Raw genomic sequence first — 24,671 nt, 5'->3', positions numbered from 1 at the left:
AAAAGGTGTCGGTGGGAACACATCAGTGATGCACTCCTACTGCCACATCTTCACCTTTACAAGTCTGAAAGTGAGTTACTTACAAGAACCCTGCGGCCCTTCTGCAGTTCCACCACAGTTTCATGAGGAAGATAAACTTTCACAGAGCGAACATAGGAAGCCTCCGGCTGCCCACGCTCCTCATTCTTAGCAACAATTTTGAAAGGAGTTACCATGGTGGTGTTGCACACCTGAATGATAAATGGGATGAGCTACTTGTTAGATGTTTTATTGGGAAAATGAGAAAAATCCAGATAAGTTTCTCCAATACCTCAACCAATGTGTACGTGCATGTCCCCATAAATGTGTGCATTACACCGTCAAAGGTGTAGTAGTGAGGATCTCCAGCTACATGGCACACTCCTTTACCTGGGGTGAAGAAATGAGACTCGGTTACTGATAATCTGTGTTCATCTGCTCATAGGTACCGGTATGTTCTGTTTTACCTGTGGAGTGACAGTCAAGTACTCCTTCCACCACTTTGCACTCCTGTGCAGGGCTGCACTGCCATGGCTCACATGTGATGTTTCCATTGCCAACACATTTGCAGCGTTCTGAGCAATCACTCTCTGTGAACCAAGTGTTTCCAACCTGCGTGCCCACAGACTGTGTCAGTCATATTGGTTCAATCTAACAAAACCACCCTGGCAGCTCCGCCCCTTCAGCACACTTACTGGTCGGTAATGTCCATCTTCATCCGTGCATCCACACTCATTAAGTGGGACACATTTGTCTCCACTAAGGATGAGGCCAGGGTTACAGACGCACCCCTCCACACACGGATGGTTACAGGAACCACCAGAGCCGGCAGGGTTCTGACAGCTGGGCTGTGCACAAGCAGGACCACATGGTGTGTAGGAGCTGCCCGGAGGACATTTTAGAGCTGCAACAAACAACAAAAACTTCTTATTCAACTTTTACATTACAAAAACGCAAGCACGCATGCACGTGCCATACTATATAGACAATTGAAGGTGTAAATCCTTGTTTAAATCAGAAATAAAATGGGTTAAAAGTGACCAAAAATGGTGGAAAAAGGGTTGAAATGGGATTTTTAAAACCACATAAATTGGTTAAAAGTTGCAAATGAAAGTGGCTATAAAATGGACAGAAAAAGTGGTTCAAAGTGTCAATATTGGAACAATTACTTTGAACTGGCAAATAATGGGTGACACATTGTGAATGTGGGTAAATCGGCAAAAACAAGAATGAAATATGGTGAAAAGTGGTTAAAAGTGACAAGAATGAGTCAACATATGTGACATTATGTGGGAAAAGTGGTGGAAAGGATTAATAAGTGCCGAAAATGTTATGAAAGTGTGAACAAAATGTGCAGAAAAGACATTGAAATTTGATGGAGAAGTGGCAGAAAAGGGAGTAATTTAGCAAAAATGCATTAAAAGGATCAAAAATATGGTAAAATGTGATGAAAATAAATTTAAATATGGCAAGTTTGGTGAAGTTACAGAAAAGAGTAAGGGTAAGGTTTTCTTTAAGGCATCTGGCGACCCCCTCCCAGTGTCTCGCAACCCCAAGGTTGAGAACACCTGACTTAGATCGTCAATTAATTTGAATCTTACTGAGAATTTCTTTAAGTCACTATCAATCAATCAATCAATCAATCTTTATTTGTATAGCGCCAAATCATAACCAATGGTATCTCAAGGCACTTTACAGTAGAGCAGTCTTAAGGACGGACTCTTCATTTTATGGATACACACATATGCATATATACGTATATACACATACATATGTATCCCACACCCAACATGAATTCATCATGGCGGCAAGGAAAACCTTCTGTTAAGCAGCAGGAACCTTGTGTGGATCCCATTCCTATGATGAACAGCCATCCACGTTATGCTGTGTTGGGTGTGTGCAGAGAAAAGGGTGGAGACAGAGCCGCTGAGACTCTGTAACTCCACACTGAGGATCCCACGGACCTGCAAGACAAAAGCCAGAAGGAGTACAGGAGCAAACACACAAGGGAGTAAGCAGACATAGAGGGAGTGTTTGAAAGAGGAATGGGACCCTCTCCGGTCCCTCTCTAACCTAAATGACCTCTCTCTTAACGCCCTCTCCAACCTCTCTCCAACCGAGCATGCCAGACCCCCCCCCCCCGGCAGTCTATGCCTATTGCATCTTAATTATGAGCTATGAGCTGGTTCCTAACTAAAAGCTTTATCAAAGAGGAATGTTTTGAGCCTAACCTTAAAGGTAGAGAGGGTGTCTGCCCCCCGAACCGTGGTTGGTAGATGGTTCCAGAGAAGTGGGGCCTGATAACTGAAAGCTCTTCCTCCTATACTACTTTTAGAGATGAATGGAACAACGAGTAGTCCAGCATTTTGAGAGCGTAGTGTTCTGGGGGGATTGTATGGCACTACAAGCTCCTTGAGATAGACTGGTGCCTGTCCATTTAGGGCTTTATAAGTGAGAAGAAGAATCTTGAATTCTATTCTATATTTTATGGGAAGCCAATGCAGAGAGGCTAATACAGGAGTAATGTGATCTCTTCTCCTAGTTTTAGTCAGTACACGTGCTGCAGCATTTTGAACCAGCTGAAGTGTCTTAAGCGACTTGCTCGGGCAGCCTGCTAAAAGAGAATTACAATAATCCAGTCTAGAGGTAACAAAAGCATGGACTAGTTTTTCGGCGTCGCCCTGAGACAGGATAGATCTGATTTTAGCAATGTTACGGAGATGAAAGAAGGCAGTTCTTGAAGTTTGTTTTATGTGAGAGTTGAAGGATAAATCCTGATCAAATAGAACCCCAAGGTTTCTAACAGTTGTGCTTTGTGCCAGAGTAATGCCATCTAGGGCAGTTAGGCTAGCATAGGTTTCTCTAAGGTGTCGCGGGCCCAGTACAATGACCTCAGTCTTGTCTGAGTTGAGAAGAAGAAAATTTTGGTCCATCCAGGCCCTAATGTCCTTTAGACAGGCCTCAAGTTTAGATAGCTGATTTGTCTCACCTGACTTCATTGATACATACAGTTGGGTATCATCAGCATAGCAGTGAAAGTTAACAGAGTATTTTCTCATAACATTACCAAGGGGGATCATATAGATACAGAAGAGGATTGGACCTAGCACAGAGCCCTGAGGAACCCCGTAGCTTACTTTAGTGTACACAGAAGACTTATTATTCACGTGTACAAACTGGTACCTATCAGATAGGTAGGACTTAAACCAGTTTAGGGCAGTCCCTGTGATTCCAAGTAATTTCTCTAATCTCTCTAGTAGAATATAGTGATCTATAGTGTCAAAAGCTGCACTAAGATCTAATAAAACCAGCACTGAGAGTCGTCCTTCATCTGAAGCCCAGAGTAGATCATTAGTTACTTTAACTAAAGCAGTCTCTGTGCTGTGTTGAGCTCTAAAGCCTGACTGGAAGTCCTCGAACAGGCTGTTGTTTTGAAGAAATTCACAGAGCTGAGCTGCCACAACTTTCTCAAGAATCTTTGAAATAAAAGGAAGATTAGATATAGGCCTGTAGTTTGCTAAAGTGCTGGAATCAAGAGTAGGTTTTTTGAGAAGGGGTTTGATTACAGCTACTTTAAAGGACTGTGGCACGTAGCCTATTGATAGGGATATATTTATTGTCTCCAACAAAGATGGGCAGACTAGGGGAACAACTTCTTTAAACAGCTTAGTTGGGATCGGATCTGAAAGGCAGGTCGATGGTTTGGAGGATGAAATAATAGAGTTAAGTTCCTGAAGTCCTATATGTGTGAAACAGTTTAGGTTAGGCCTATTTACATTTAATGGTACAGCAGGCCCAGGTGAAGGCAGGGAGTGGCTAATTTTATCTCTAATCTTGTGAATTTTATCGTTAAAAAATGTCATAAAGTCCTCACAGCTGAGGGCTAGAGGAATCATGGGCTCAATAGAGCTCTGACTTTGTGTTAGCCTGGCTACAGTGCTGAAAAGGTACCTCGGATTATTTTTATTTTCTTCAATTAGTGAGGAGTAGTATGTAGATCGACTATGTCGTAAGGCTGTCATGTATTTACTATGGCTTTCTTGCCAAAGTATTCGTGACTCCTCTGTTTTATTGGAGCGCCACATTCTCTCTAATTTACGGGTTGTTTGTTTGAGTGTGTGAGTTTCAGAGCTAAACCACGGAGCTTTCCTCTGACGTTTAATAGTTTTTTCCCTCAATGGGGCAATTGAGTCCAAGGTGGATTTTAGTAGACTAGCAGAGCTATCGACAAGCAGATCCAGTTGAGAGGGGTTATAATTAATATCATAGTTATTTATTGGATGGTGCACTGAGTTTAAGGCAGCAGGAATGGCCTCTTTAAATTTAGCCACAGCACTGTTGGATAGATTTCTACTTGTAACTATTTTATTGCACAGTGCGAGATCCTCTAGGATAATGTTAAAAGATATTAAAAAGTGATCTGATAGCAGAGGATTTTCAGGGTAGACTTTTAGTTCATTAATATCAAGGCCATATGTTAGAACAAGATCAAGAGTATGATTTAAACGATGAGTAGCTTCATTAATAGTTTGAAAAAAGCCAACTGAGTCTATTAGGGACATAAAGGCTGAGCTCAGGCTATCACTATCTTTGTCCACATGGATATTAAAATCTCCTACTATCAGTATTTTATCAGAACTGAGGACTAAGTTTGATATAAACTCAGAGAATTCTGATAGAAATTCAGAATAAGGGCCTGGAGGACGGTAAATTATCGCAAATAAGACTGGCTGGCAGGTTTTTGATTCGATATGAGATAAATTTAGAACCAGGCTTTCAAAGGAAGTGTAACTGGCCTTTGGTTTAGGATAGATTAGGAGAGAGGAATGATAAATAGCTGCTACACCACCTCCACGGCCTATGTCTCGTGGCATATGAGTATTTAAATGACTGGGAGGAGTGGCTTCATTTAAACTAACATATTCATCTTGATACAGCCATGTTTCAGTTAAACAGAATAAATCAAAGTTATTTTCTGAGATAAGGTCATTTACTAGTAGAGATTTGGATCTCAGTGATCTAATATTTAATAGAGCACATCTAATGGTTTTATGTTTTGGTGTTTCTAGATTTGAGATTTTAATTTTTTTCAGATTTTTATAATTGATAGCTCTTTTATTTGATTTTATGTTAAAATCATTGTGAAATATGGGTCGGGGGACTGACACCGTCTCCATAAAATAATATTCATCACCATCACAACAGTTGTCATGGCGATGAACACAGCTATCCTGATAGCAATGGGAGGGAAACTGTCCTAAGGCAAGCGCAGAGGGGCGTGGAGGACTCCCCCTCTGTAACATGGTCTCATTCATGAGATGTCATAAATGTGCCATGTTTTCTGATAGTAGAGATGCTCCCTCCAAAGTAGGATGGATTCCATCTCTTCCTATCAGGTTCGGTTTTCCCCAGAAGGATCTCCAATTATCAATGAAGCCCACCTCGTTTTCTGGACACCACCTCGATAGCCAGCGGTTAAATGATGACATGCGGCTATACATGTCATCACTGGTCAGATTTGGTAAGGGACCAGAGAAAATTACGGAGTCCGACATTGTTTTAGCATAAGCACAAACTGATTCAATGTTCACTTTGGTTGCTTCCGACTGGCGACGTCGGGAGTCATTAGTGCCGACATGGAGGACTATCCTATCAAACTTACGATTACTCTTTGCCAGCAACTTTAGATTTGATTCTATGTCGCCCGCTCTGGCCCCTGGGATGCACCTCACAATGCCCGCTGACTTCGCTAGCTTCACGTTTCTCACTATGGAGTCGCCAATTATCAGAGTTTGTTCCCCGGTGAGTGTGTTGTCCTCACAGAGGGGGGAGAACCTGTTTGAGACGTGAACATGGTGGTGTCCCGAGCGGCTTTTTGACCTTCGACTATGCTTACCACGGACAGTAACCCACTCATTGCTGGCCGGGGGGGAGGCTAAGCTAGAGCTAGCACGGTCCGCACCGGCTAGGTCCTGCTTGCTAGCTTCGGTTTTGGTATCAGGGGTGCGGAACCGCTTCTCCAGATTGTTGATCCTCGCCTCCATATCTAACAGTACGCTACACTTTATGCAACTACCATTGTCCCTAAAGGAGGACGAGGAGTAACTAAACATCTGACACACCGGGCAGGAGAGCGGAGGGGAGGAGAGAGAAGCCATAGGTGCTAAATTTAAGCTAAGCTAAGCTAAGCTAAGGACAAAAGGAAGTTTAAAGGAGATTGTACTGCCTATAAGAGGCGAGATTGCTTTTTACTTAACCTTCGTACGTTTAACTGTACGGTAAAAAATTAAAACAAGTGTTTTCAAGGCTAAAATATCAATGACAACAAGTTTGATTAGAGTTAGCAGAACACAGTAGTAGAGCGCTGCAAACAGCGGTAGAGTGTAAACAGGAAATGATCGATACGTCACCACGTCAGCACGTCACCAGCACGTCACCAGCAGAAACCATCATGATCATTATCTAATTAGTCGCTCATTTATAAAAGTAATCACTGACTGTAAGTGATCAGATTAAATATGAGTTTCCTCTAATACATAGTGATGTCACACAATCAAGCACACACACTCCCTCTGTTCACTTTTATTTCATAGCGTCTGAGCAGTAGGATGTTTTCCCGCTAATATTCTCTCTACACATTTCACAATACTGGCACAGCAGACTCCACTCCTCTTCACAATATCAGCAGCACGAACAAAATGGCATCGCTTTCACCCGTCCTTTCATTGTTCTCCGTCACCGTTTGTCAATAACACTCATGCACCCATTCACCAAAACTTACGACAGAAGGTGTTGTTTCTCCACGCTATAGGGACTCCTGCAGACGCACACATGTCAGCATAGGCCTCCACGGCCTGGCACAGAGCTACAGTCTGACCCCCTGTGGCACACATGTCGTACACACAGTTTCCAAAATAAGACTCCGGCGGCACCACACTGTGACAGGGCTTGAAGATCCCTGAGGAAGAGATCACAGAGAAGAGATGTAATCAATGTGACTCAGTTTTTATTAATAATAATGGTGTGGAATCACAATATGTCATCTCACGTCTTGTAAAAGACCAGGCTTTTATAGGCTAAAATCTGTCTTTGGAGTGTTCCTTCATTTTGTGCTCCTTCTACTATTTCCTTTCACCAATTTCTTTTTTGTTGTCCTTTTGTGTATTTTTCTGTCATTCTGTGTGTGTTTGGAGTCATTTTTGTCCCAAAAATACAGATATATTGTTTCACCTGCTCACCCATGAACTATGAGTCATTTATCCAAAAAGTAAAAAAACCAAATCAATGTCATAAAAATCACTGCTTACTAATGTTTGAATATGAAGTGTGGGTGTGTTGGTGTACCATTGGGATCAGTGATCATGCCACAGCTGGTGGGCTTCTTGGCCTCTTCCTCCACAGTCTTGTCACAGTCCTCTTGTCCTCCCCCGTTAGTGCAGCTGAGGAAAAGGTAGACATTTGTTCTGTCAGAAACACTTTAGTCATAGAGCCTCACAGTTGATTAGTGGCCTTGCACATATTCTTGCTTTGATGACAAACTGCCTATGGACATTTTATTTGAAATGTAACTTTTTCTTTTGTTGGATTTTAAGTTTTACAGAAACCATGATAGATGCTGTTAGTACTAACACTATTTGTTTGAGTTTGTAGATAGATGACTGTGAACATTTATTGTTGCTGGACATTTTTGCTCAAACAAAAAGTACACAAAGAGACATTTAACCACCACCAATATATTGTACTACGTAAAACCTGGCAAATCCAAGGATAGGACTAGGGTTAGTAAGTATTTAACAATTTTTTTCAAATTTTGGGGTGAACAACTGTCTGGTGGGCAAATGCCCTACAATCCTCTATGTATTTGGGCCAAATGTTCTAATCGAAGAGTGTGTGTGAGTGTTTGTACACTGCCACATTGTTTCATTCTTTTCTCAATATTATAGCCATTCTACTATATATTACTGTTTATTAAAGGTGTGAAACAGTGCCGGCCCTAGTCTCTTTGGCGCCCTAGGTGAGATTTTTATTTTGGTGCCTTTTTAAATAGCGTTATTGATATCTACATTATTGTTATAATAGTATCATTATCACAATAATTCATAACACTTGCATAGTGGTCTTCACCATACCCACAAATACTCTTCACATAAAAAGAAAACATGAGCAAAATTACTTTTTTGATATTTCTTTTTCATTTTGATAAAAGGGTTTCACATACACATATAAAAGAACACAAACAGTAAATAAAAGCGATTTTAAATATAGGTTTTAGTAACGTTTTCAAAATACAAATTATTAATATTATTAGAGTAAGACATTGCACAAAAAAACAAGACAAATTTAAAAGTCTTAGCCGCCCTAAATAAATTTTTTTAAACTGTCATTAAAACTATTTGTCAATAATACTATCAAGTTTAGTATGCTAATAATGTCAGCGCTTTGGTTGTTTAATTACTTTTTTTTCTTTTTCACTCAGCCAATTTGGCGCCCCCTGGCTGTATGGCTCCCTTGGCATTTGCCTATATTGCCTATGTAACGGGCCGACCCTGGTGTGACGATACAATTCATGACAAGTTACATTAAACTATTTTGTGTTCACGGGCTTAATATTTTAAAAATGAAAAATAAAGATATTGTTTTATTTAATTAACAATGTTATCATAATACTAAAATAAAATAAAATAAAAATGATTTGACGATGAACACTGTAAGTTTCAAACTGAATACACTTTTCTTTTTTGAAGGGAAAACCTGAAAGCCAGACTGACGATTCCTACCAGTCTGAAACTAGAAGCACACAGCTAATATATGCTCATCATCATGACATACTTTACACGCACTGTCTACACTACACCAGACTGTTTATGGTCCACACACACTTCCCTTGATGACCTGTGAGGAAAGCAACTTGCCTCTGCCGCTTCTAGTCTACGAGAAGAAGACTTGGCTATGCTGTGTTTGAAATCACATATTAACATACTACTCATACTAAGTCTGACGTCAACATGAGTATATATTGCGTTCACATTAGATAGTATGCAAAGATTGAGTACGCAAGAAATACCCGGATAATATGCAGGGTTGGCACACTACTCATACTCAACTGCCTCTTGACTTTTTGAACTCTTTTGTAAATAGGGCTCTTGTTTTGAAGTTAACCGGAAGTTTCGTCAGTAGCACAATGGCGGGTCTACGAAAATCTCCGAAATGTCAGCATGAAATGTGTTTTCTGCAAGTTTTAGGGATCAAATGAAAATTTTGCGCTTAAAATATTTTCAGAACTTTCAAAGGTGGCGAATCAACGAAGATATTTAGTCTCAGTGCGCTTCAGGTTTTTGTTATTGTAGGTTTGAAATGATCTTGGGAAACTTGTAAGAATACTTAAGTGGGAACAGTCATACTAATTTTACTAATTGTATATAGTAGACAGTATATACTCATTGAGTGTGTAGTGTATAGCACGTTAGTATGCGATCCTAAGTCCAGTATGCAAAATGTGCTGAGTCATTTCCACCTTAAGCTGTGTTTGTTAGTGTCGGGGACTTACTCAGGCCGTGGGTCAGGGACCTGCCAGCTGTCTCCTAGCTCGTTGGTATTAGCTGCAGGTCTATTGTCTGGTTTTAAGTTGTCATCTTTGGAATCCCCGTTGAAGTTTCCTGCAAGGTTATAAGAAAGAATAAGAAAGGCTAACAGCTTTACCATTCAACACTACAGAACATTATAGTCTAGGGATGTAACGATTAATTGTAAGGCAGTTAAAAATCGATTCATAGGTATCACTGTTCACATTGATACTGTGAAAATTGAATCGCAGTACTTTTTTTAAACAGCAGAGGGCACTATCCGGAAGTGGCGGGCGGAATCTGCTACTACTTTCTTTCTGGCCGCCTTCTACTCTTAAACATATTCATAAATGATTCCTTACCCCTTTAGCACCGAAAGAATATCTGTAATATTACGTGAATATCTGTAAAACTCACATTTTTCTATTAGCTCTGTCTGCTAGCATAGCATCTCTTCTTCACTGCAAGATATCTGCATGCCAACCGACCACTGGGTTACCAGCGCCCTCTGCTGGTCCAAACCAATATCTGACCTAAATACAATGCAATGACTGGTTGTTTTTTAAGTCCAATTGTTAAGGCACAAAATACATTTTTAGTTGCACTTTTAAAAAGAAAAAGAACTATTATGCAGTTTTGCATTGTTTACTATCGAACCAGAATTTAAATTAATAGTCTTCTTCTTCATTTGTATTATTCCTTTATTTATTTCATTCAAGATTTATTTTTAGTTAAATTGAATTGTTTTGAATAGTTTAACAAGGGATTCTTCTGACAATGAAAAATAAAAGGAAAACAGTACAGTATTTTATAGTTTCGAACCCCACAAAAAAAAAGGAATATTTTTCAGTCATCATATGTCTACAGTCCCATTTTGTAAATTAAATCGTGAGAGAATCGTATCGGGAGTTGAGTGAATCGTTAGATCCCTATCATAGTCCCACCTACACCTCAACCACCATCACCACTGCAATAACCTGTTCTGTACGTACTCAGGGTGGGACGATATACAAAGTTCAAGGGTGAGACGACATATTGGAAAGGAAAAAAAATAACCACGCTTTTATTTGGCCAACTTGGTATACTTACTCTGGGTGAAACTTTTTCAACTCAATAATAATGATAAAAATAAATAAATGGATACACGGTCATGTTCTTTTTCAACAATATTAGCTACATTTAGCTACATTATCTGGCAGCAATTAAGGCTTTTTGACATTGGCCATTTCTCCTGCATATAGTGTACATTTAAGGACATGCTCAGGTCTCAGAGTGAGGAATCAAGTATAAGGAAAACCATTTATCACAAAATTGATACAAAATAGTTTTAGTTCTTAAACCTGTGGCTGGTTTTATGATTTTTTTTAAATTTTTTTTTTTTTTACACACACTCCTACAGACCTTTTAGAGAATCCAATCAACCTACAATGTATGTTTTTGGACTCTTGGGGGAAGCTGGAAACAGAGAGATGGATGGATGGATCTTACCACACATGCCACACAGCAGGCCGTTGTAGGATGTTGGGAGAGTGACATCAGCATGGTGATTCCCATCAAAGCGAACTCTCAGACCAAAGGATGTTTCAAGGACAACAAACTTTCCACTCATGTATATTTGGACCCCAGGGATGGAGGTGACAGGTGGAATAACAGCTGTTCCATTCACCTGTCGGAGCAGCAGGTTAATGGTGGCAGCAAGCAGGGTGGAGACATCTGAGAGTGACCTGGGATGTGACTTACCTGCACTGTGCGGCCCTTTCCCAGCACCACAGTCACACCGTTCACATTAACCACAACAGCTCTTACATAGGAAACCTTCTTGTTGCTTCCTCTATGCTCATTCTGGGTATCCACTGTGAAATATGGCAGGTCAGAGGACTCATTGCAGGGCTTGGTCAGGGTGTATGAGCAGGCTCCCATGTAATGGTGGGTGCGCTTGTCAAATGTTGTGTAGTGAGGATCCCCAGATACAGAGCAGATGCCATTTCCTGCACAGGAAGGTACACGTTTAGATGATGTGTACACACTGTATGAAGTGTGTTCAATTTTTGTACTTCAAAGCGGTCCAAAAAGTATTTTACTTTTTAGGAAAAACATGATTTCTTCGATTCATTTTAAGCATTATTACTCTTGGCAAAAGTCAAGAGTTTGTTTGATGTGTGTGTGTGTGTGTGTGTGTGTGTGTGTGTGTGTGTTAAAACCTACCCAGAGGCTTGCATTCATATTCTCCCTCATGCAGCTGGCACTTTGCAGTGGTTGGGTCACAGCTGGTGTTCTGACACTGGATCAGGCCTCCACTGTGACACGTGCACTTCTGCTCACAGTCCTTCAAATACCAGTCATCCCCTGCCTATGCAAGGTTGGGGATCACAATATGAAGTTAATTAGCACTATGAGATTAAATTTTATATTTTATTGACAATATTCTTTTTAATCGTTCGTTGACCACATTTCAGCAAGTAAAGGCTCTGCAGAAAAAACACTGCTCAGACATGTAAGGCTCTGACTTACAGGGTGGTAAACTCCACTGGGATCCACACAGCCACAGTCTTTCAGTGCTACACATTTGTCATCGCTGAGGATGAAGCCTGGGTTACACTTGCAGCCCTCCACACACACATCCTCACAGCCAGATGGGCCAACAGAACCCAGACAGGTCTCAGGACAGGAACTGGTACACAGGGAGTAGGAGCTGTTGGGAGGACAGGCCAGGGCTGGAAGAAGAGTGCAATTTAAGTCAACTAGGCCACTCCCAAACAAAGAAGGGATAGTGCAACGGTAGTTTATGAAATGATGTAAAGTTGGATACAAGTACATTTTTAAGCAACAGTCAGATAACATCAAACATTCTGCATTAGGACACTTGAGCTTCATGCAGGTACAGGCTAAATAACTTATGGACCTAACAGGTCTATTTATCACCACCAGAGGTGAAAGTAACTGATTATAATTACTCACATTACTGTAATTGAGTTGCTTTTATGGCTTCTTGTACTTTTTTGAGTACATTTCTAAATCAGTAATTCTACTTGTACTAAAGTACATTTTAAAAGAAGTAAAGTCATTTGTTACATTTTTACCCCCAACCGTTACTGAGTAAATTATAATTTGGGAAACTACAAAAATTAAATGATCAGACAATAATCAAATGCATCACATCATAGCTGACCAACCAGATTATACGTAATACATGGCACCAAAACACCATTGAATGTCGGTTGTTTTCTCAGTTTTAGAGTTCATAATTTAGCTATACATAGAGCCTGAGAAAATTTTTATTTTGAATTGAATTAATTTCTGTTTGCAAGATTTATAAGATTTATTACCAAAAATAAACATGGGGGGTGAAAGTAACTAGTAACTTTTACTTTGAGTACTATTTAGTTGAGACACTTTTTACTTGTACTTGTACTGTATTTTATGTATGACTTACTTGTACTTGAGTAGAATTTCAATAAAGTAACAGTACTTCTACTTGAGTAGAATATATCAGTACTCTTTACACCTCTGATCACCACCTTTCCAACCATAACACTAAAGTCAGCAAGACTTACGACAGAAGTCTGGAGTTCTCCACTGGTGGACTTTAGCCCCAGCACTCAGGCATGCATCCGTGTAGGCCTGCAGCTGGTCACAGAGTACATGCTGCTGCCCGAAGAACTGACACATGTCATACACACAGCTTTGGAAGAATGGAGTGGGATCCACCACCTTCACACAGTCCCTGGAAGAAAGCAGATACCCAGGTTATTGCTAAGTGAAAGAGCAATATTATATGGTAAATGGTAAATGGACTTCATTTATATAGCGCTTTATCCCTACACTGAAGTAGTCCCAAAGCGCTTTACAAATCAGCTCATTCACCCATTCACTCTCACATTCACACACCGATGGGACAGATGCAAGGTGCTAGTCGACCACTGGGAGCAACTGAGGGTTCAGTGTCTTGCCCAAGGACACTTCAACACATAGTCAGGTACTGGGATCGAACCCCCAACCTCTCGATCATATATACAGCAAATATGACATTTAAAAACAATGCAACAATATTTTATGCTAATGAGCCACACAATAAGCTTATTACAGAGCCCAAGAAATTATGGTTGAAAGAAATTAATGGGAAATAGGGGTGCTGGTGGGCACCCCAAAAATGTATTCACACCAAAATAAATACATTAAATAAAGTGAAAAAAAATCTAATATTATCCTGAAAAGTTACTTGGAAACACTAAAAAATGTCACGGTCAATACAATTTGTGTCGTGCTAGTCACACACGTAAAGGTCCCATGTCATGCTATTTTTCACCCATCTCCATTTGTTCTAAGAACCCCAAAACATAGTATTTGAGGTTTATTTCCCCAAACTCGCCTGTTTTCCAGCGTTTTAGCCTCTGAAATGTCACTTTCTGAGTAACTCTATGCAAACAGGCTGATTTGTGGACTACTTATGCATATTTATGAGTGGGCAAGCAGTGACACTCTGCACGTCGGGGAGGAAGAGGAAGTTACGTGTGTGCAGACTGATGGCAGAGAAAGTTGGAGGAACGCCAAAATACAGTAAGAAATACATTCAACTCTGAACCAGATAGCAAAATAATAATAATTGAGATGGTGGCCAGGAGTTTACAACACACTGGGTGCCCTTGAGTGCACTGAATTGTTAAGAAAGTGCATGGATGATGCAGTGGTGGAGAACCTACAGCACAAGGTATCCACAGCTGGACTGAAAATGCCAGAAGTGAACAGGATGACAAAAACCCCAAATCACAAAGCCAGAGGCAGCAGCACAACACTCATGCTGACGTGAGTCTCATGAAGCAGTGGATTTGGTTACAGAACAACTAAAAAAGAGATACAACCAAGATCTTAGGGAGAAGGTGGTTTAAAGCAGCCAAAAAGGAAGAAACAGTGAATGAGTGTGAAGCAGAAGGTAAAACACTTGTAACACAATAATGTGTTATTGTGAAAATGTGTAATTGTTCTGGGTTTGGCTTCAGCTTCTGTGGATGATCACACATGGTGCCATAGTCTCACCTAAACGGTCCAGCAGGGTCTTTGAGTTTGCCACATTTGTCAGGTTTCACTACCTCAGCCTCGAGTTTGGGGTCACAGTCTGGGTCTGGTTTGGTGCCTGGAGTGCACCTGGTCCACACAAAGCACAAACACAGTACAGAGCATGATGCAAACAACACTGATCTGTGAAGAAACCTCATGTTTGCTCGTATTGGAGTAAAACTTGTTTTGTATTAATTTATTTATTTTTTATCCTACGTTGATTACGTCAAATGCTACACAGGCACATAATGTGAAAACCATTGTTGAAAACAGTCAAATGGCAGCTTACAGCATCACAAGGGTTTGAAAAAACTTACGTGTCATCCTCATCCTCATCTGTCTGCCAGCTGTTCCCAAAGTCGTTGGCGTTTCCTACCAGGGTGCCATCAGGCTTAGTGAAGTCATTGTTTGGTGTCCCATCATAGTCACCACAGAGACCACACGTTTGGTTGTAGTAAGAGCTGATGAAGGAGGATGAAGAGGTATTAATTCGAATTGCGTTGGCAGCTGTTTTGGGAAGGCTGCCAATGGATTGGGCAGGGCTCTTAACACTCAGACTCATGTGATAAACAGTCAAAAGTAAGCAGGATGCTACTTCGGAACGACTACACGGAATTGAATCTAACTTGGAAAAGTTAACTGCTAAGCTTTCGTGATAAGGCCACCATGTTGGATTTACTGCTTGAGAGATGGACCCAAAGTTTGACGGAAAATTGTGCTTAGCCTGACCGAATAAACAATGTAAGAGGCTGCACTCGCACGCTCCCCAGCAGCTGGCTGCAATCTCCCCTCCATAAGTCCCCTCCCCAGACCATACTGTATGTGCTATGTCCTCGAATTTTGAATTTTCAATTGGGTTTAGTAACGTTGTCTGCCAAAGACGCCTAAAGACGTTAATTGTGTTTTTTGGCTGGGGTTGCTAGGAGACAGTGTGATGAAGCTCTCCCGTGAATATCAATAGCGCACCTTTGGATGAGAGATCACCCGTGATGAGTAGGGTTGGGTATCGTTTGGATTTTAACGATTCTGATTCTAATCCCGATTCTCATTTTTGATTCCTGTTCTAAACGATTCTCGATTGCGATTCTTTGAGTTGTGCAGGTAAACAGGTCAGATTTCACAGGAGAATTTTTTCATTTGAAAAAGCCTTTACACAAGCCATTTTTATTAATTCACTTTGTTGATACAGTTCAATTTGGTTGCTGTGCTGTAACTAGGGTATTCAATTACAAAGGTCCCCAACTGTAACCATAAAACTGAAACTTGCTGAAATAACACTACAAACAAGTTGGCAGCAGTCTTAAAAAAATCTGCAGCCCAGGTAGATGTATATGAAACAAAATAGTTATTGTTGAGAAAGATTAAGTTAATTTTGGTCATTTTGCGCTTGCGCGATTTGCGGCAATGCAGTGCACACTTGACCAAAGCAGAACTCAGTGGACTATTGAGAGTGTCGCAATGGTGAGAGAAAACGATAAAAAAACGGGGCAAGTAGTGACACTTGTCCGGAGGAGGAGGAAGTTGCATGTGTGGGAACTGACGGGGGGGGAGAGACTTGGAGGAAGGCCAAAATACAGTAAGCAAACCATTCAATTCTGACCCAGAAAGCAAAATAATAATAATTTTGTCATGAAAAGCCTGGTCTCAGTGTTGTAGTTTTATAGAAGGGAACTAATGTTGAGGTGTCCCTAAAGCAAAAAAAAAAATTGTTTCAAAGTCATTGACAGGTTTTTTCAGAAAAAGCCTTTTTTCTCAGCTTTTTGTCACAAACTGGCGATTTGTGTGAAACTTGCCTCTATTCAATTGCGGATTACGAAAGAGCGAAACAAGCTATAGACGAGAGTCTAATATTTCAGACTCCGGTTTAAGATTTCAGATTGTCATTGTACAAAATATTCTGTGGGTCTTGAAATATCAGTGAAAATCATCTAAAATGCCTGGCAATATTGGGTTGGTTGCTCTGAAAATGGCTGGCAGTGAATGAGTTAATGGCTTGTGACCCACTGTACTTCAGCTCCTGTACTCCCATGTTATATGTTATTGTCTTTTCATGTTTCTTGGACGGGATGTAAATGAAGCCGAATTTCCCCTCGGGGATGAATGAAGTATTCTGAATCTGAATCTGAAAGGGGGACTCTTTCTATATAAGAGAAAACGTGCAGAAAAGACTTGCATACATACCTTGGAACTGAGATCTGTGCATAATGGTTTCCATCCCAGCGGACTTTAAGGCCAAAGGTTGTCTGTAGGGTGACAAACTGACCCGCAAGGCTGATGGATATCATAGGGGAAGGGGAGTGAGGGAGGGCCACCTTGACTCCATTCACCTGACAGATGGATGAGGAAATACAAGAACAAGCAGTGTTAAGCATGGATTAACTAACATCTTGTTGTTTTATAATATATTATTGACAGTTTTCTTCAGGTAAAATGGTATCAGTCAGACTGACCAGTGTTTTCCTGCCTTTCATCAGAGTCACTGTGGTTCTGTCCACTGTCACATAGAGCTTTCTCAGGTATGACACACCAGACACCCCTCTTTCCTCATTTTTCCCCTCCACAGAGAACCAGGGACCTGTACAGGGGGAGAGCAAACACTGCTTACACACAGGTGAACACTAACAAACCATTAGCCGGTAATTAATTCATCAGCTAATACTATACTGGGGGACTTGTATTCTGCAGGTCTGGACTCAAGCTCCAGTTCTCTAAATGCATTCTAATGTGCATTTTACATCAGCGTAAGGAAGTTAAAATGCATAAGTCAGACACCCCCTATTTTTAAAAAATATTATCTACAATGTAACTAACTGACTTCTAATGGTGTGCTGTTACACCTCTTGGTCACAAGATGGCAACCAAGTGCTTGTATGGCAGAAAGAGAGTAAGAGATTGGGCCAAACCAGCACGACTCAGAATTAAAATGGCGCTGGCTTGATCAAGACAATAATCCACGTCTCTCTCTTGATTCACCGAGAGGTACAGTTTGACTATATTTCATGCCTTTTACTTATCCATACATTAAGAGAAATGGTTAGGAAACTGTTTAGTAAAGTTGTCCGGATGGTAAAGTTGGAACTAGAAGGGTGTGATAGTTTGTTCAGAGTTAATAGAGTGTATGGCTGAGAGTTATCACCGCCATTAGAGCAGGTTATGTAAGGACTGATGATCAGTGGATTTTATATAAAAGCTTTATGATGGATAGTGTTAAACTTGGTAATGTTTCTGAGAGTAAGTTTAAAGTGTTTGGTTATGTTATTGAAAGTAAGTTTTAAATGTTGAGTGTTGTACACTACTGTATTTAACAGATTATATTGAAAATGGTCTTTTAGAGACTGAAACCTTTTGAATTTGTGGCAACTTCATGTGGTTTCAACAGTGTTGTATGTTTTAACTGTATAAAGTAAGTGTGTGAGTTTATTGGATATTGTGTCAGCCACAATAGATATATTTTGGTAGTATGTTAAGAGGAAAGTCTGTTATTTAAAGTATTTTTCTATATTTTATAATCATAATATTATTTAAAGTATTTTTACTGTATTTGTCTATATTTTATAATTGTAATATTATTTAAAGTAATTTATTTTTGTATTGTCATTTGTTTCATTTATTATTTTTCTAAAGAGTGAAAACATTGTTGTTTTACTGATTTAAGGGCATGTGTTGTTATTGTCAGAATTAAAATCCACATCTCTCTCTTGATTCACCTACAGGTCCACAGTGCTCTCCAGCCTGTGTATCACATGTGGCCGCTCAGATTCCCCCAGGTCTGACGCCGGTTACATCAGTTATAATTTCTGGCACAAGATATGATGCTTTATCTCCCTGAGCTAATTGGCTAACCCTAACCCCATGGAGCTTCCCAAGTAGACTAGGCTAGTCAGCTGTATGTATTTGTGCAAGACAGCGGCTGTTTCAAACAAAAATCCAAAAATACACAAATTGCATCAAGACAGCATTGGGATGTTGGTAATTTATTTTTAACAATGACTTATTTGCTCCATTAGTAAAAAATATATATATATTTTTTTATTACGTTGACTACAATTGTTTCACGAGAGCAAAAGTCAAAATACTGTTAAAAAACAACTCAGTTTTGAAATAAAATTCTGATGTTTTCCAAACATCATCTGCAATGGCTCCAATTCTTTTGGACTTCTTTTTAATTGAACATTGAAAGTTTATTTAGCAAGAATTGGCATATATATGCTTACATCACCATTTACAGTCAATCATTATGATGCACTGTAGGTTTAATATTTCATAAAACAAAAATATTCTTGTCTCGTTTGTGTAGGACAGTCTGAAGATGCGCTGTCGCAAGTTTGGGTCACTTGGGTTAGGTCACGCAGCTGAGGTAATCTGATATGGGACTGAACCTTTGTGCAAAATTTGGTGATTTTTCGCAGATAGGAAGTAGGATTTCTTCTGAAGAAAAAGAGAGACGACTATGAGAATAACTGGTCTCCTGTCAGTTTAAAGTGAAAGTGTTATAACCTGTGGTATTCTTGCAGTTCCTGGCCAGTGTGTAGGTACAGGTTCCCATGAAGTTGTAGAACTTCTTATCAAATGTGATGTAGTGAGGATCTCCTGAGACCACACAATCCTGGGATCCTGATGGACAGGATGGAACAAGCAGACAAGTCAATATGCAACACAGTCAAGTTCTCAAAAATTGGCCATTTTCCTAAAATAAAAGTCTACATGAGGCTTTTATTGTGCAAAACAATTGTTTTACTTCAGTTGGACCGATGTAGACTTACCAGTAGGATAGCAGCCCAACTGGCCATCCTGGAGTTTACACTCGTGCATTGAGGGACAATCATGGGCCACACAGGTAATAAACGGAGCATCACACCGACACTTGAGCTTACAGTCCTCCAAATAAAACTCCTCTCCAGGCTATAAGAGCAAACAGCAGAAAACATATAAAATGTGTTTCTTTAACTACAACAAGGGCTCAGTCGCTTATTGTTAGTAAAACCATGACACAAAACAAACAAAAGCTCACATCACTGTACCTTATAATACTGGCCGTTGGTGTGGGTGCAGCCACAAGAACTATTTCTAACACATTTGCCAGCACTCAAAACGTAACCAGGATTGCACACACAGGCCTCGGAGCACGGCTGACCACCACAAGAGGGAGGCTTTCCAGTACATGTCTCCTGACATGCATCTGCACACGCTTCATAGTGGCTGTTAGGTGGGCAGGGAAGTGCTATCAAGAGGGAGGAAAAAGATTCATTAATAGATTCCACTCCTAATCCTTTTCACCAGTGATGCACAATATTATCAACACACTATCAGTGTCTGACATGTTGGATTGAAAATTAAGTATGGAATATCGGCCATTCAGCAGATATACAGTTGAGGCCAAAATGATTAGCCCCTTATGAAATAAGACATAACTCTTGATTTCTCCACGGAAATGGCCATTAACAAGTGTGTGAAGTGAATTTTATTAATACAATGATTTCAAACAAAAAAGGGAAAAAATGAGATATCCAAAATTATTAGCCCCCTGGTCACGAATAGTTAATAGTTTACACTTTCTGAGCCACAACTGACAACAACCTGGTGGTTCATTACGAGGTTGGCACAGGTTTCCTGAGGGATTTTGGCTCATTCTTTCATTGCAAGTTGTTGCAGCTGGTCCAAATTGCATAGTTTCCAAGCATGGACATTCGCTTTAAGCACTGCCACAGATTCTCATTAGGATTGAGGTCTGGGCTCTGTGCAGGCCACTCCAGAACCTTGGTTTTGGTATCCTTTTGATGTGTGCTTTGTGTCATTGTCTTGTTGGAAGACCCAGTGACGACCTAAGGTTAGACTACACACAGATGCATATTATCCCTCAAAATTTCAATGTATTTTTTTTTTTTTATGATTCCATGGACCCGAACAAGGCTTTATGTGCCTGAGGTTGCAAAACAGCCCCAAAAAATTATGCTTCCCCCACCAGGTTTAACTGTGAGAACTGTTTTTAGTAACAGTTTTTAGCAGCATACATGTGGTCAAACGGTTCCAGTTTACTCTCATCAGACCAAAGCACAGACTTCCAAAACTCATCTTTGTCGTTTAAATGTTCACCACGATGGAGAGTGTTCCTTGAAACATCAACTCCAAAAGAGGCCAGGCTGGCAACAATCATCTTAACAGATTTCTGGGAATTCTTGCTGACATCTTTTGACTATTTTCATCTCTGAAGTTCTTGAAATTTTGCGCTTATGACCACACCCAAGTTTCATTCTTAATTTGTCTCCTTGTACTTGGCAATGATGCAACATACAGCAGTTCTAGACACTGTGAAACGCTTGGAAATTGCAGTATAGCCTCATGAGCCTCGACTATCTTCTTTCAGAGCTCAAGACTGATTTCCTTTGTCTTTGGCATGGTGAGTAAAAGGTGTCCCTCTCAATAATATGTTCAAGTGCCCTGTTCCTTGGAGTCCTGTTATGATGATTGAATGTCAAGCCAATTGACTTGTGGTTTGTGATTTGTGTATTTTGAAAGCCGATTTGTTAATTAGGTGTGTTTTGAAAGCAAGAATTCACATGGGAGCTAATATTTTTGATGACCCCATTTGATATAAAGCAAGTATAAAATTGGATTTTATATTCAAAAATGTACCAAAAGCTACTGAATAGAACTGGCAAATGTTTGATTGTGTCACATTTATCAGTGCTGCAAATATTGGGAAGAATTTTAGGGAAACGTTCCATAATTTCCGGGGGGCTAATATTTTTGGCCTCAACTGTAATTAACCAATAAAACCACAGGCTTTGTTTCCTTGATCAACCCATCAACATCATATTTATACTGTACGTAGACGTCTCATCGCCAGTGGAAAGGCAGGACTAAGCATCAGAGTACAATTATTCACTGAATTTACCAATTTCTAAATACTTTAATCTTTTTTTTTTTAATCATCTACAACAACCCAATTCATTCAATTGCCATTTGCACATCTGTTGTGTTCTTTTTTTTATATTGTCTTTGCTCTTTTTTTCTTTTCTTTTTTATGTCTCTCCTAAAGTTCTTATATTTCGCACTATTATCTTATGTTAGTATTTATTTTTGTTTCTTACTGTCTGCACTTTTTTATTGTGTTGTGTGTTGCTGCAACAACCAAATTCCCCCTCTGTGGATCAATAAAGGTGTATTCTATTTTATAGCTCTGACACAGAATACTTGTATCTTATAAAAATGCTGTTTTTATCACTCACATATAAAACTTATGTAGATATAAATTGTTCTTACTAGGATTGGCTGTAAGTCTCCTAATTGTTTGGCCTAAAAACAAAACTTGCATAACGTGAGTTGAAGTATGTTTTCTTATTTTGCACAAGGAATAATTACTGATGTTACATCGTTTTCAGCTTTGTCTTATCTCGGCATTTGGCAGCAGGCCAACATGCTAAAGAGTCTGCAAAAATAATTCTATGTATTAATTCTACTACAAAAACTAGATGATATCTGCAACTATGTGTGGGGATAAAAATATCAGTATTAGTATCTTCTATCAGCCAAATGAGTTATAATATATAAATATTGGCATATTAACCAAAAATACCCAAAATCATGCATCCCTACTTTTCACGATGTGGTGCATTAAGAGTCAACACTCACGGCAGAAAGTCTCATTCCTCCAGGGTCCAATGATGACCCCACGATCCTGACATTCATTCACATAGGCTTCGATGGCCTCACACAGAATGGGTTTTGCTCCATCCAGTTCACAAAGATCAAAGAGACAGTCTCTGAAGTAATTCTAAAGGAACATATGGTAGTTTGCAGTTACAAACCAAATATCTCCATTTTATGTTGCATCCTTCAAAGCTTTATATGCAAACCTGATTCAAATCAAACAACCTTTAAGATGTAATACAATGAACTCATTTGCATTTATGTAAAAGTCTCCATTTTAGCTTCCACCCCCAACACTCCAATCCATAACTACAGCAAAAACTGGATTATTCTGGGTTTATTTTATAATCAAACAGGGATGTCCAATACCTGACATGGGCAATTCAGTATAAAGTAATGTTCTTTTTTTTTTTATAGATGTAATAGATTCTTCTCCACATTTGTTCCAAAAAAGTTTGGTAAAAATACTTTTGGCTTTGTTTTATTAGACACAGTTTGAGGTTTAACTTATGGCAGTGGCTATCCGTACGGTTGCCGTATCAATATACCGACACTATATCCTTACACAGCTCCCCTCATTGGCCAGTTTAGGTCACGGACTAAGACTAAACCGAACCGTAAATCTAACCCTAATCCTAAAAATTGTTGCGATATAGGGTTATCACCTAACCCTAAACCTAACCATAACCCTAAGATGATACGTATGCGTACTTCAGTAAACGTACCAATAGCACTGGGGGTTGTCCGCACGCCAACCGTACAAATAGACGCTTTTTAAACTTATTGACCAAAATCGTTCAAGCTTTTTGGTATTTCAATCAGTTTGGAAAAAGTCCATATTGGTAGATCACAATGATCGATGTTACTCGCGTGTGTGCGTGCATGCGTGTGTGTGTGTGTACATTTGGGTTAATCTTGGGGTGGCACACAGCAAAGGGTCCCTTTTTGTCCAGCAGGATGCCACAGAAACCTGAGCTCTGATACAAGTCCAGGTCGTCATCGTCACACCCAGGAATGGTGACATTGGGTTTCTTGTTGCAACTGTCAGAACACACATAGAGTTAAAGTTAAGTGCTTTTTCTTTTAACAATTTGATGAAACAGTTTGATTGTAGGGGATTTGCAAAATCTGATTTTTTTCTAAGTGATTATAATCCTAGATTTTTTACGACAGAAAATTTTAACAAACAATATCTCTGATTTCCTTCCTTGCTATGCTGAGTTAATGTAATTTCAAATTTTCCTATGTGGATAAAAAGTTGTTAATTATTTTACATAAGTAAAAAACCGAAATAATACAATTCATTACATTCTTTTAAAAAGCCTAAATCCTGACATATCTCAGTTTCCACAACTTACTCTGGATCTTTGTTCCAACTTTGTCCAAAGTCATTCGGATCATTGGTCAAGTTTCCATCTGGTTTACGGAAGTCATCCTTAGTGTTCCCATTATAGTCTCCACACAGTCCGCACAAAGTGTTCTTATAGCTGTGGGGGAAAAAAGGTTTCAGTTTAAAATGAATAGATGGAATTTTAAATTTAGAACATTGAAACAAAACTGTGGAGAAAACAAGTGATTGGACAGTAACACAAACACTGGTATAAGTGTAGATGTGAGGATAGAATTGGTAAGGTTGTCATTTGTCTTTTTATGAAACTTTGGTTATAGAGAAGTTTTTCTTAATTACGGGCCCAAGCCCGTGGGGCCAGGGAACCGCGTATGTAAGCATCCCCCCCGTGTACCTTGGACGCAAAAACTCACACATGTCTGCCAGCAGGTGGCGCTATAACAAAGGTCAACGCGTTTTGGCCCTTAACTCCCACACTGTTTGTTGCACATTCAAAAACTTCATATCCACAGATTCCTTGAATAGCACTGAATCACCTGGGCTTGGCCACGCCCATTTGCGCCTGGACTTTTGTCGGAGCAAAATCGCAAAAACTGGAAAACCTACTTTTTCTAACTCTCCTTGGGGTTTTGTCCAATCAGCGTGAAACATGGTACACAGAGTCTTCAGTTGGACCTGATCTAAAGTTGATAAAATAATTTTGTTCGGGTAAAATATGCGCAAATTTTATAGATAGCTATAAAAACGCGAACTGGTGCATATCTCGGTCAAAATAAATGCTATCAACACTAAATCTGAGATCCTTGGTTGGTGTGTGACTGTAAGGGTATGAGCAAAGTTTTAATAATTTACGCCACTAGGAGGCGCTGCAAATATGGGAAATTTATATTTCTTAAATGGCAAGACCGATTTTTACCAAATTTGGTGGGTATGACCTTGGGTCGCTCTCAAAGTTAATTGCGATTGGTCAAAGTGGGTGTGGCTTATCACAGCACAACATAAAAATAAACAAACTTTTACTTCAGCTGAATTATTAT

General features: G+C 39.7%; 1 protein-coding gene across 2 annotated transcripts in view; it reads right to left on the bottom strand.

The window, feature by feature from the left end:
• zanl (zonadhesin, like) overlaps positions 1 to 24,671 on the bottom strand; it is a 75,119-nt gene that overhangs the window by 19,176 nt on the left and 31,272 nt on the right. For both annotated transcript variants that reach the window (XM_028475034.1, XM_028475035.1), the window contains exons 32-53: positions 23,645 to 23,773; positions 23,189 to 23,327; positions 22,269 to 22,410; positions 19,658 to 19,857; positions 19,400 to 19,538; positions 19,134 to 19,250; positions 17,087 to 17,211; positions 16,818 to 16,963; positions 14,954 to 15,097; positions 14,616 to 14,723; positions 13,136 to 13,305; positions 12,093 to 12,295; positions 11,787 to 11,931; positions 11,322 to 11,569; positions 11,070 to 11,247; positions 9,566 to 9,674; positions 7,363 to 7,457; positions 6,800 to 6,976; positions 714 to 922; positions 486 to 630; positions 311 to 408; positions 84 to 230 (exon numbers count right to left, since the gene is read on the bottom strand). In XM_028475034.1, the coding sequence (XP_028330835.1) occupies positions 84 to 230; positions 311 to 408; positions 486 to 630; positions 714 to 922; positions 6,800 to 6,976; positions 7,363 to 7,457; positions 9,566 to 9,674; positions 11,070 to 11,247; positions 11,322 to 11,569; positions 11,787 to 11,931; positions 12,093 to 12,295; positions 13,136 to 13,305; positions 14,616 to 14,723; positions 14,954 to 15,097; positions 16,818 to 16,963; positions 17,087 to 17,211; positions 19,134 to 19,250; positions 19,400 to 19,538; positions 19,658 to 19,857; positions 22,269 to 22,410; positions 23,189 to 23,327; positions 23,645 to 23,773 (3,313 nt within the window). The remainder of the gene's footprint in view (positions 1 to 83; positions 231 to 310; positions 409 to 485; positions 631 to 713; positions 923 to 6,799; positions 6,977 to 7,362; positions 7,458 to 9,565; positions 9,675 to 11,069; positions 11,248 to 11,321; positions 11,570 to 11,786; positions 11,932 to 12,092; positions 12,296 to 13,135; positions 13,306 to 14,615; positions 14,724 to 14,953; positions 15,098 to 16,817; positions 16,964 to 17,086; positions 17,212 to 19,133; positions 19,251 to 19,399; positions 19,539 to 19,657; positions 19,858 to 22,268; positions 22,411 to 23,188; positions 23,328 to 23,644; positions 23,774 to 24,671) is intronic.

Source organism: Gouania willdenowi, chromosome 18 (assembly GCF_900634775.1).
Source record: "Gouania willdenowi chromosome 18, fGouWil2.1, whole genome shotgun sequence".
Lineage (NCBI taxonomy): Eukaryota > Metazoa > Chordata > Actinopteri > Blenniiformes > Gobiesocidae > Gouania > Gouania willdenowi.
The sequence above is the reverse complement of the archived record's forward strand: the minus strand, read 5'-3'. Positions and strand labels throughout refer to the sequence as shown.